General features: G+C 44.4%; 1 protein-coding gene and 1 long non-coding RNA gene across 5 annotated transcripts in view; both read left to right on the top strand.

Moving 5' to 3' along the window:
* Nucleotides 1-12527, top strand: part of KLHL29 (kelch like family member 29) — a 390113-nt gene that overhangs the window by 372782 nt on the left and 4804 nt on the right. For 3 of the 4 annotated variants that reach the window (XM_068183349.1, XM_068183350.1, XM_068183348.1), the window contains one exon: nucleotides 3202-3346. In XM_068183349.1, the coding sequence (XP_068039450.1) occupies nucleotides 3202-3346 (145 nt within the window). Of the gene's footprint in view, nucleotides 1-3201; nucleotides 3347-11019; nucleotides 11269-12527 lie in introns of those variants that run through there. The other variant, XM_068183351.1, reaches the window with a different exon arrangement.
* LOC137470231 (uncharacterized) lies at nucleotides 6891-8233 on the top strand. Its single transcript, XR_010996954.1, has 2 exons — nucleotides 6891-7881; nucleotides 7995-8233. It is a non-coding gene; the product is annotated as an uncharacterized lncRNA (long non-coding RNA).

The raw sequence follows: 12527 nt of genomic DNA, 5'->3' as shown, positions 1-12527 counted from the left end.
AGAAAAGGAGAAGGATGTTACTGTGTTATCCCCTTGGAGAGAAGATTACCTTTTACCTGTTCTTTCATTTACATTTGTTCTGCCTTCTAATCTCAAGTGTGTTTGCTGACCTGGACAAATCCCATTTAAGATTTTCCAGCCTGAAATGGATTACTATATCCAACAGCCTCAACAAATAGACTTTGGAGAGGAAAGGAGGCTGCTTCTCTGTTTCCATGCTTCCCCTCCCCTCTCTTCCTTTGCTCCAGCAGCCTTTTGAAATACCCAGTGGCCCCGCTGTATCCCACAGAAGCCTCTGACACATAGAAGCTCATGTTCACACCCAGTAGTTTTGTCTACCTCCTCTCCACCTTGCTGTGCATTGACCAAAAATCCCAACCAGAACATGTTTTTGCAAAACTAGGCTCCCCACCAGCTACCTCGCACTGTTAAGGACTGTTAAGGACCATGTTAAGGACTTCAAACAGTGACAGAAATTGGAATCTCCTGAGAGTTTGCATGAGCATACCAAGCCCTGAAAAAGATACCACCACAGGAAGAGTGTGGGTTGCACCTTGGATGAAGTAAGGTTAGAAATTGAAGGTGGTCATCCACACCGAAGTATCAGGAATGGTGACTTGAGGTTTCCAAAATCCCAGTATCCGTGAACAACTTCTGTCCCCACAGTAACAAATACCCACTGCTTCCTCTCCACCTGTTTCTGGAAGGGTGTCCTTCATGTCTTTTTGCTGTATCTTCATCAGGAACAAGAGACTTCTGTGAACAACTCCCTTCCTGAAAGAAATAGCAAAGATTTTTCTGTTTCCGTGTCTCAGACTTACTTGATAACCAATCTATGAAATTATAGTGAAAGATAAAAATAGTAAAAAGACAACAGATAGGAGATATATTGAAAAATTTATGAGAATCAAACACAATTGCCTCTTAAAAAAGGAAGAAAAAGAATATCAGACTGTCTGCCTATTCAAAAAGGAAAAAAAAAATCACTATAAAAATACCCAAGGGGTTTCCCTCTCATTCTTTAACAAAAAGAAATGTGAAGTCAGTGATTCAATCCCCTGAGAAGTCACTGTTTCTGCCATGAGGGAGCCCCAAATAATTTCCCTGTGAGATTTGGAAGCTGAGGGGATTTTTTTAATGCAAGAGTTTCATTCCCTTCAAAACAGTGCTAGTCAGAGAAAAAAAAAACACCCAGGAAGATGTGATAATTAAATATGGAAAATGTCTGGTGAGTGTCTTAAGTGGAAAAAATGTCACATATGCAAGTCTGATTTGGAAAGGGATGCGAGCCGGGTTGTTAGGATAGATAAGCCTTTCTGATGAATTACAGTGGCTTAGTGGCACCGCGAAGAAACTGAATACTCCTTGTTCTATTTTCTGGATGAATTAGTTTCTTGCCATCTGTTCCCAAGGATCAATGACATTTTCCTAATACAGCCATGGTTTTTTGACATATGCCTGTAGATACTCGGCAGAGTAGGAGCTCAACTTTAACCCATCATTGGGTTCTGTCTGTTTCTCTGCTGGGTGCTTCACCCCTGTGGGTCCCCCTGGGCACGTGCCAGGGTGGGGTGGGATGAACTGAGCCAGACCTCTCCATGGCCATGATGGGACAGAAGCAGACAACACAAAGCCATTATTTTCATTTTAGTTTTACCAGCTGAAAATGCAATTAAGGAGATATTTCTTCTGGAGATGTTCATCAGCTTTTGCTTAACTCCTGTCAAATTAAATCTCTGTTAAATATTTAATGGAATAAGGTAGTTTTACAAGAACCTCAGGGTTACAACACACCATGCAAGAGGTAAGCAAATCCCAAAATAAAGCTGCCAGATCTGGTTTCAGCCCATCCTTTTCTGTGTTCCTAAAAGGACACTCTCATAATGCTGTAGGTTTGGGAGGAACATATAAACCCCTTTGGTGTTATGTAGAGGCTGGTATCAGAGATGTAAGAGCATAGTAAAGGGGGTATTTCACCTCTCACCTCCTCTCCAGCTTCTGCCTGCAGGTCCCCCTGGGAGGAGGTTGCAGGGGCTGAAACCAGCAAGACTCTGTCCAGTCTGATTCCTTGTTGGAGATGCGGGGGATCAAACTTCCCTGAGCACATGAAAATGCAGATTTTGGGAAGGCTTTAACTTATATGTAACTATAAGTGGAGAATTTTTATGTGTCTCCTGACCCCAGGATGGCCTCCCAGGAAACATGCCCTTCACACCCCAAAGGGCTAAGCCACCTGCCCTTTAGAGAACTGCTTGAGAGGGTTATTTTAACTCAAAGAATGTATTTTTCCATCTTTTGTTCCCAGGCACTACTGACTGGTTCCACAGAAATGTTGATTAAAAAACTGTATCTCATCAAGACAGACATCATCATGAGAAATTTCAGCCCAACTGGCTCATATTTAATAATGTGCATATGGCATGCTAGCAGCATAAGGGACAAGCCAACTAATTAGATTAGAATTATTTTATTCAATAATTTATGATTAGTTTTACTAATATTTCTAATAATGCCACAGCTAACAAGAATTTTAAAGTGTCCTCAGAAAATCTGATTGAACTTGACTCAGGATGAGAGATTTGCTTAATTTCAAACTCCCAACCTCACACAGTTGTTAAATTACAGGACTGCTTGGAGATACACACACATCTGAAAATAAAAATGCGGGTGAATTTATGAGACAGATAAAGGTGAAAAAGAAATCAGGTCTCAGAAAATCTTCTGGAAATGCATGGGTGACATTCCCACAAGCAAAAGCACAATATAATAGAGTATCAACTATTGGATATTATTAAGGGGTTCTCTGTGCTGTGGGTTTCTGCTATACTTAGCAGCTGCACAGGCATAGGGAGCACCTGAGCCAAAATTTGCAGCAATTCAAAATTCTGAAACAATCTGACATCTTAATTTCATGTGGAACTTTCATGGTGACTCCATTAGGCTTCAGGAGAAGATAATTGTTCTTTACCAGTTTACAGGGAGGCACATACTGGGGGATGAAGAAGTGATGAACTTTAAAAGTGCCTTTGAGAACTTGGAGAGAGGAGAACAAAACCAGGAAAGGTTTCCTCATTTTTCTTTCCCTAGCCTTGGAGGTTTAGAGAAACGTGACTTATCTATAAATAAGGGGAATGTATAAATAAAAAAACAGTCTCCAAACCTGAGCCTAAAACTGATCTCAGTGTTGCTTTCCATTGACAGATAACAAATATGCTCCTGCAGTCACTCTCAATGGGTTCATCTTTATTCTTGGAGGAGCTTATGCACGAGCAACCACCATCTATGACCCAGAGAAAGGCAATATTAAAGCAGGTCCCAACATGAACCACTCCAGGCAGTTCTGCAGGTGAGAAAAAACATTAAAATGGAATTACCGGTGCCTTGAAATTTTCTGTTGATAAATAAGCTACTACAAGTGAAGGGGAGAGGGGAAGGGAGGTGTGAACCATCTGGGGTTTTTCCTCATCTCTTTTCTGTACGTGCTCAGGCACACAGCATTTCCCAAAGTGTACATTCAGCAGTCTGTTATGGTTCACGTGTCTCCTCACATTCAGGCACGATGGATCATGGGGTGGGATGTGAGTTGGGCTCCTCCAGTGATTACAGGAATGCCATTCTCAGTTTCCCATGTGCAACTAGAGGATGATAAATACCCTCTGTAGGAGAGACCACCATAATGTGGAATGTTTTTGCTAACCAGCTAAAAGGTCCTTGAAAGAAAAAGAATACTGAGTAAGCACCACACACCAATATTAATTACTATTATTTATTAGGTGTTTGTGATTGCTTTTCGGGCTCCCTTCCCTGATCGTGGTCACAAGTTGAACCAATTTCACCAATTGTCTGACAAAAATAAAACTTGGCAGCCATTGCAGCACTGGCAGCACTTAAAGGCATTTTAAATAGTTTTACATGGCTGCTACTGAAAGATGGGCTTATTTTGCTCTGTGCACAGCCAGCCCTGCACAGAGCAGATTCCCAGGCTGGGGAAGGGCTGAGCTGCTGGCTTCCTGGAAAAGCCACAGCTGGTCTCTAGACACTGCCACAGGCAGCAGGTGAGGGTTTGTTATCCATGTCTGATGCAGCAGCACCCTGAGGCATTGAGCCAAGCCAGGGTGGAGGGGATGTGTCAGGCACTGTCACGACAAAACGCTGGCTGGGGTGGGAGGAAGAGCAGCAGTGGGCAGCAGGAGGGCCCACAACAGACCCACATCTTCCAAACACTCAGCCAACTACACCCTGCTCCAGGGGTGTCCCTGGCCCCCATCCTACTGTTGGAAAACACCTCCATGTTTTAACTTGGATTTAGCCTTTCACTTCAATGCACATGAGAAAATGCCTTTTAAGAAATCAAGCTCAGTTCTTCTCTTTTTGCTGTTTTTTTCTCATTTTCACCTTTTTCCCTTCCTTTTATTAATTTAAGGGGCACCCTCTCTTGGCTGCTGGAGCAGATATTGCTGTAAGGAGAGGGGTCAGAGCACCAGCTCTGCCCCAAGCCAGCTCCATCCCAGTGGCTGCTGCCCTGTTCCCCTGCTAAGGACACATCCTTCCAGTCCCTCCACTCTAGCAGGAGGCAAAGCAGGATGAGGAGTGCAGTGCTCAGGCAGCATATAATGATATTTTTCTCCTGAAAACCAGAAATAACAGGCACAATACCACTCAGTATTAGAGCTCTAGGCTGTAAAATGAAACATGAGGGATTTGGACATTTGATATTGTTCCTCCATCTTCCCATCCATCATAGAGAGGGATGAGCTGCTCTTTGAACATCTTGGGTTTGTAAAAAGCAACAAGAATCTGTTAAATATACAAGAGAAATTGCATGGCTGATTGCAGCTGTTGGCTGAGCACCTCACCTGAACACTTGCCAGGGTTTCTAGGATGAAGGGATGCTTTGCTCTGCACCCTGCAGAGCAGAACGACCAAGGAAAGTGAACCAGTGACCTAAATATTCCCTAGTACTTAGGCACCATAATAATGGGCTTTGTTTAAGTAGAATTTGCCACCCGTCCATAAAAAGTGGGACTTTTTATGGAAGTCCCACTTAAAAGTCCCCATTTAAAAGTTCAGACTTTTAAATTACATTTCTTTCTAATGCCTAAAGCAGTGCTGGTCAGGAAACTTACATTTATAGCGGAATGGTCACCAAAAAAAATACATATAATTGGAAGCAAAAAAGGCACCATTTCAAAGATTCTTGAATGCCCTGGGAAACAGTCAAGGAAAAATATTTCAGCCCAAAGACATGTAAAGCCTATGAAAAAAACCTAAATAAATCAGTGTGTGTGGAAATAGGGAAGATGGGGGATCATCAGTAACAAATAGGTTAAAAACCTGCTGCTGCTACAGGAGGCTGAGGGAACCATTGCTGAGGGCTAATGGGAGTAAAAAGAAAGGCATTTAAAAACTTTGGGGATGAAATTTGTAGTTTGAATCAGTTATAAAACTACTGCTGATGAGACTGATGAGGTAGCAAAGTAAAACACAGACCATTTGGGTAGGTGTTTCTCATCTGTATTTGGAAGGGAGCAAGGAGGTTTGTTCCATGTTCTGCTGTGAGGAACCAAAACCAGTTACTGTTGGCAGCAAGGAAAGATGGGAACTCTGAAATTAAATTCTCAGATCCAGCAACCCAGCTGTCTTAGACACAGGTGTCTTTAGAGACTTCATTGAGAAGCTGATTGAACCACTAATGTTGATTTTTAATAACTTTTCAAGTTGAGGATGGATCAGGGCACTGCCAGAGTGTTTCTGTACTTTGAAAAGGTGAAAAGGAGAATTTCAGTGCAGCAATTAATTTTGCAAAGTACCAGCATCAAGGTAAGTGGTTTCACTTAGCCTCATGTTGGTCCTCTGCAAAATACCAGAGTGGTTAATTTGGTATTTCATCAACAAATAACTAGATGCTAATAAAATAATGAAGATCAATCAATGCACTTTTCTGGAAAATGAAGCTTGTTAAACCACTCTTTTGTCATAGACTCATTTAGATTTGAAAAGACCTCTAAGGTTCTCGAATCCAGCCGTAACACTGACACTGCCAAGTCCACCAAAGGTGTTGGGAAGCCTGGTTCTTTGTTTTGGTTTTTAATGCAACACGCCTAGCTGCTAAAGACAACTGTGATGCTGTAATATACTGCAATTTCTCCAAGGTATTTGGCTGGCATTATATGGAATTAACAAGGCGCATGGTGGAGAGATTAAATCTGCTTCACTGACAGATCTCAAAATGTAGTTGTTAATGAGAAGGTATCATTCAGCAAGGCCACTGGCAGCAAGCATTTCTTCTTCTCCAATGCTATTTAATACATCTATCAACAATCCAGGTAATAGAAAATCTCTCCTGATAAGGCTGCAGGGGGCTTAACACTTACTGGGTACAAAATATTACAGAAAGAGCTATTTTATCAGTTCCCTGAATATCTCAGTTGAACTGTCTCAATCCAGCAGTGGTATTTTAAATACAAAGACATGGAGCAAGCACACTCATAGCAGCCCTGCTCCCTTAGAAAGTCAGGCTCTCAGAGGAGGACATAATCGAGATCACTCAGAGCAGCACAACATGAGCTCACATCACAATGCTCTGGATGAAAGGTCAGTGCAATATTGAGGATATAAAACATGCCCCAACACCAAAATGAAAACAAGCTGAAGCTGGGTAGAGCGAGTGCTGCCACATGCGGCTCTGGGAGACGAGTGCAGGTCCTGGGTCCTGCATCAACATGTGAAAATATCAGCAGAAGTTCAAAGGGAAGCTGCCAAAAAGACCCCAGATTGCAAATCAAACCTTTGACATGAAACTCAAGGAGTTTATCAAAGAAAGGCTGAGAGGTGACTTGATCACTCGGAGCAAATGGAGAAGCTTTCAGTCTCACAGACAAAGGCGTAGCAGGTTACAAGGGCTGAAAGTCAAGTTACACGTCTCGTAAGTGAAGCACTTTTCCAACAGCAAGGATAATTAAACAGAGAAGCAGCAAGGGAGGGGGTGAACTCACCAAGACTCGCTGTTTTTAAGAGGAGATTGGATACGTTTTCAGGAGAGATGCTGCCTGGGGAAATGTCCATGGCCTGCGTGTACACAAGCTCAGATTAACTAAGCACAGAGGTCCCTTCTGACCTTAGCCTGTGAATCTATAAATTCCTCATTCCACTCATTAGCATGGATCACAAAAAGCATGGTTTAAAAGCAGCAACATAAACAACTTAAAAATTAACTGCATGCTATTGATCTCCTCTCACCAGGAATCACTCAATACTGAATTTGCTGGGAAAAATCTTGACCGCATCACTTTTATTTTTATCTGCTTTGTTTCTACATGTTAGTGGTGAGGGAGCATGATAGCCTTGAGCAGAGGGAAGAGAAATGTGTGTGACATTCCCTGCTTGTGAAAAATTAAAGGTCCATTCAAATGGTTTTACTATCAAGTTAAATTACTTTTAATGAAAAATGAAAAATAAATGGTTTGGGTCTCCAGCTCACAATCAACAGAAGAGCAAATTGAGGATCATTTTCAGATTAAGCCCAGCCTGATGGAAGTCAATAAGAAATTCATGCTGATGTAGAATTAACCCTTTGGAAGATGGTGCTAAATGGGAAAAGAGCTATAATAGGCCTGAAGCATTTTAAAATTCACTGAGAGGTTGAACACCTTCCACACAACAGGTGAGGGAAATATTTGATATTTCCCAAACATCAGGAAAATGTGAGCTTTTTGCCACACACCCTTTCTCAGTTTGGCAGCCCCTGTTTATTTGCAGGATCTTGTGATGGTGGCCAACAGGCCAGGATGAGATGATGGCACCTTGCTCTGCCACACACCTCCCTCCAAAAAGACTTGCAGATATCCCTTCCTTTCAGCATGGCAAGGCCTCCCTTTGCAGGTGGGAGTTCCCCCTCCCTGCAGTACCCTTCAAGGGTTTATTTTTCCACAAGTGAAAAGAATACCAAATGCATTCCTGTGCATGATTAAAAATTCCATATTCTGCTTGCTTAGAATGCAGGCAGCGTACAAACAGGCTTGTGCTACAGAGAGCCTCCACAGGGCAACAGCAGCAGCATGGTGGTGCCAAGCAATAATTCCAGAGAAGCTAATTTAGTACCAGCAATTCCCAACAGACACCAGAAAAGCATTTTCTTCCTCCTCCTCTGACTGCTAACCAGTAAGATTTATTAGATGGTTCTGCTGAATGGAAATCTTTAATAAAACTTTGACTCAGGGTGAACAGCACAAAACCAGGGTCAGTGTGGGAATTATTTTACACATACACACACACCCCCCTACCCCCACCTCTTCTTTTCAAGTAAGGCCTTGTTTCTGAACAGCAAAGCATGGTGCCTCCTGTACTGACCTGCTAGGCATTGGTGACCTACAGCACCAGCTACAGACTCCCCAGGGTGGCTCCTTTCTGCCTTGCACAGCTCATGGTAACTCCAGGAGCACTGGAAGGGATTGAAGCACAGCTTGTTTGGATGGATGTTCCCAGGTGCAACTATGATGGAACAGGTTTATTCAATGGCCATGTGCTTCCCGAACCCACAGGCAGGAAGGTTGGTGTGTTCAGCTGGCAGCATTTGCAGCTGGAGTTGTTTGTAGTCCAGAAAGGAAAATCAGAACTTTCCAGCCTGTCTGGAAGGAGACATAGGTGTGGGGCTCTTCTCCTCAGACAGCAGTGAGAACCGCTGCACCAGACTAACATGCCAGGCAGTAATTTCTGTAGGAGCTGATGACATGAAGGATTGTGGTGGGCATTAAAGCATAACTGATACAGACAGAGCACTCAGGCCATTACTGATGCGCTGTGGACTGTGGAGTAAAACACTGCTGGTTTTCAGCAACAAGTAACGATGCCACGTGATGGTTTTGGATCGTTAGCAAAGGAAAGTGCTCGTGGAGTAAGGGAGAATATAACTGGAGCTTGGCCAGAACACCCACACTAATAATCCCGTTCCAGGAAGGGGCATGATATCCTCCTAATTGACCATGACTAATCTGGACCCTCATTTATCCATCTCGTTGTAAAGATGACACTTCTGGCAGCGTGACACGGCCACCCGAGCTCGAGCCTTCTGCGACACAACAACCTGGCTGCCAGCGCGGCCGCTCTCAGCACCGGGGGCTGAAGCACTGCCACCAAAAAGGGGACAGCGCTTTGTCCCTGACTGCCACCACCCACGGACACAGGGCCAGCAATGCCTTTTGCTCCAGCGCCGCAAACTACTGTGCAGGTGTCTCAGAAAGGTCCCAGGTTTAACAGAAAGCCTAAGGGGCCCCTGCAGCTCTGCCCGGCACTGCCCAGAGCCACACCCTGCAGGGGCTGGGACCCTGGAGGCTTCCCTGCTCCTAACACCAGCTCCATCCAGTTGATGAGCATCCTGGAATCACAGAATATCCTGAGTTGGAAGGGATACACAAGGATCATCACGTCCAGCTCCTGTCCCTGCACAGGACAACCCCAAAAATCCCACCAGCATCATCAAGTTCTACCTCCAGTAAAGCCCTCCTGAAATCTTAGGGCAGGAAGGAAATTTAACCACTAATAAATGCAGGGTTGTTTTTTTTTTTTTTTTTTTCCTTCTTTTAAGCAGATCCTCTGTCAGCCTAACTGATACTCAGTAATGTTCGTGGAACTGCTCCAAATAAATGTGTGCTTCTGCATGCATAGCCAGAAGTGAGGAGGGAGAAGAACGTTGTTTGAGGCTTCAGAAGGTACTAAGCTTCAGGCAGTCAAAACAATACACTAATTCAGCCATTTCAAATCTTTTGCAACCCTGAGAGTTAAAAGACAGATTTTTAAAAAATTATATGTTAGCATTTCCTGATGAGGCTGATGTGATATTTAGGACTGAGCAGGAAATTTTAAAGCAGGAATAAAATTAACATTTCTTGTAGTCCCACTGCTTGATGATATGTCCAGCAATGTCATTGGGAGAGATAAGTGCTAGAGCAAGAGCACCCAGGCATTCACCTCTCAAACATACAGAAAAAAAGACAGTGACATCCTCTGCTTCCAAATCTTATTGCCCATCAGGAGACTTCCATCTTCTCACTCTACCCAGCTCTTGTCAGGCAGCACTTCTGGTTCCCAGAGTTCAAAAAAGGCACAGATAGAGTGGAGAGGGTCCAGAGGAGGGTTGGGAAGTTGTTCAAATGGCTAGAGAGCCTGCCTGATGAGGGAAGACTGAAAGTCTTTTCTCACTGGAAAGAGATGGCTCAGGGGACCCTCACAGAGTATTCTAGCACTAAAAGAGCAGCCACAAGGAGGATGGGAGCTCTCTCTTGACAAGGAGCCATGGGGAGAAGACAATGGGACAAGAGGTAAAATCTGTACAAAGAGAGGCTTCATCATGATGCAACAATTTCTTATAGTGAGATCAGTTATTCACTGGAACAACCTCCCCAGGGATGTGGTGGAGTCCCCAGCACCAAAGGTTTTCAGGATGTGATTGGACAGGATGCAAGATAATCTCATCTGGTGTCCCTTTCCCACAAAGGTTGGACCAGATGATCTTTCAAGGTCCTTTCCTGCCTGGGCTGTTCTTAGATTTTTTGGTTCAGTGATTCAGTTTGTCCATCAAGTCCTTCAACCGGCAGCTGTCAGAGAGGGGCCTTCTCTGCCATTTGATCAGCCTGGGCAAGGACTGAAAGGTGGATAGGCAGGGAGGAGATGTAAAGGGTGTTTAGATTACACAAGCACACCAGTCATGGAAAGTCAGGTCCTCACCAGCCCTTGGCACACCTCAGCCTCATTGGGATTTTCCTGGGAGTGTGATCCAGAGCTTCATGGAGGTCAGCAGATGCATCAGATGACCCATAGTAGTGTCAGGGGACAGTCACAGCATGATCCTCTGACACTGAGCATTGCTTGGGAAATGAAGGATGCCCAGGCACTTCAGGAGAATCTGTCATAGAGCAGGAGAAGCCTCTCTAGTGAACAGCCGTATTTACCTGCAGAGTAGAAAGCTGGGTCATTCATTAGTCTGCACGGTAACAATTTGCTGAAACTCTTTTTTTTTGGAAGGAGTGGCTGAAGTGATCTGGATTTGGATGCCCATTACCTTCTCCCCAGGCATTCTACTGGAGAGGTGGAGGTCTGGCTGCTCCACAGCCAGGCAAGTCACTGCCCCAAAGCCATCAGGGTTTGTGTCCCTGCAGCAAGGCTCTGGCACAGAGCTTCCTTCCTTCCTTCTCAAGCTCTGACAGCCTGTAATCATTTTATCTCTCTGGATTAATGGCACCAAGCAATAAACTCGCATCCTAATTATTGTAATTATTTCTTTCTTTGTATGTCAGCCTTGGTAACGATGTTTTTACAGCTGATAGGATGGAAGGGAGGGGAGAAACGAAATATTGTCACAGTAAAGAAGAAAGAGCAATGAGCATACTCCTTTCCACTCACTTTTCTTAAGGTTTTAGAGCCCACTTGAGTTTTCTGTTCTCTCAGGTCCCAGAAATTAGCAGTGATTGTACTAATAGTACAAAGTAGCAGCAATTTATGATTAAATTCCTAATTATCTTAAGCACCTACCTGCCACTTTAACCCCAGAGATGGCTGAATGTCTCCAAAGTTCCCTGTTCATATGAGGACCCACTGTGTGCTCAGAACTGCCTATTTCTTCATGGCAGGAGCAGCTCACTGCTTTGCTTAACCTCAGGCATGGCTCACAAGCTTTATGCCAGTCTCATCTGTGGGAATTGCATATGGAGGGAGCAGAAGTTGCTCTAATCACCATTTAAAATTCATACAGTTTTCCAGAGGGTGGAATTCAGCATCCATTTCTTCCCCACTGTATTAGCACCATGATGGGAAGGTACAGGGTTGAGCTGCTTGTCCCAGGCGCTGGGCAGGAATTCTTTCCAGGGCTGTAGCCCAGGTTCCAGAGAACAAGGGCAGCACTTGCCCACTCGCTGTAACCCCAAGTCCAGAGCATGGGCTGGGGAGGAGCCCAGAACCAGATCATTTTGAGAAGGTTTCCTTGGCTGCTCAGCTGCTCTGCAGTGGCAGCAGCTCTGGCTCAGAGTAGCTCCTACTAAACATGCCACAGAGAAGATTTCACTAGAAGGAATGTGGGTGGCTAAGATGCAACACAAGAATTTGTAAAGCACCCACGTCCCCGTTTGGATGCCCGAGGGAAAACCGGCACTTAAGGCCAGATTTCAGCTGTGCAGCACAGAGTCAGCAAGGAAGGGCTGGTGGATGCTTGGCTCCTGTTCCTATGGTCACCTGTAGAGTCGTCCCTCTGGTTATTCCATTCTTCCCATCCAGATCAAAAGCTCCATGCAGAGGAATTTCATCAGTTAATGAGCAGTGAGTGGTAGACCAGCCCCGTACATCAGTGGTGACTGAGGACTGAGGTCCTCTCTGTATTGGTGTGAGGTGCTGCCATCTACACCAGCATGTCCACACCAGTAAATTAAAGCTAAGGCCAGCAGACTTTGATCATCAGCATTGATGGAACCAGCCCCAGTCTCCGTGCTCCACACTAACACTTGTTTCAATTGCCCATTATTGATAGTTCTTCAGACAGA

This window comes from Anomalospiza imberbis, chromosome 3, assembly GCF_031753505.1.
Source record: "Anomalospiza imberbis isolate Cuckoo-Finch-1a 21T00152 chromosome 3, ASM3175350v1, whole genome shotgun sequence".
Lineage (NCBI taxonomy): Eukaryota > Metazoa > Chordata > Aves > Passeriformes > Viduidae > Anomalospiza > Anomalospiza imberbis.
This window is presented reverse-complemented; position numbering and strand designations above follow the sequence as displayed.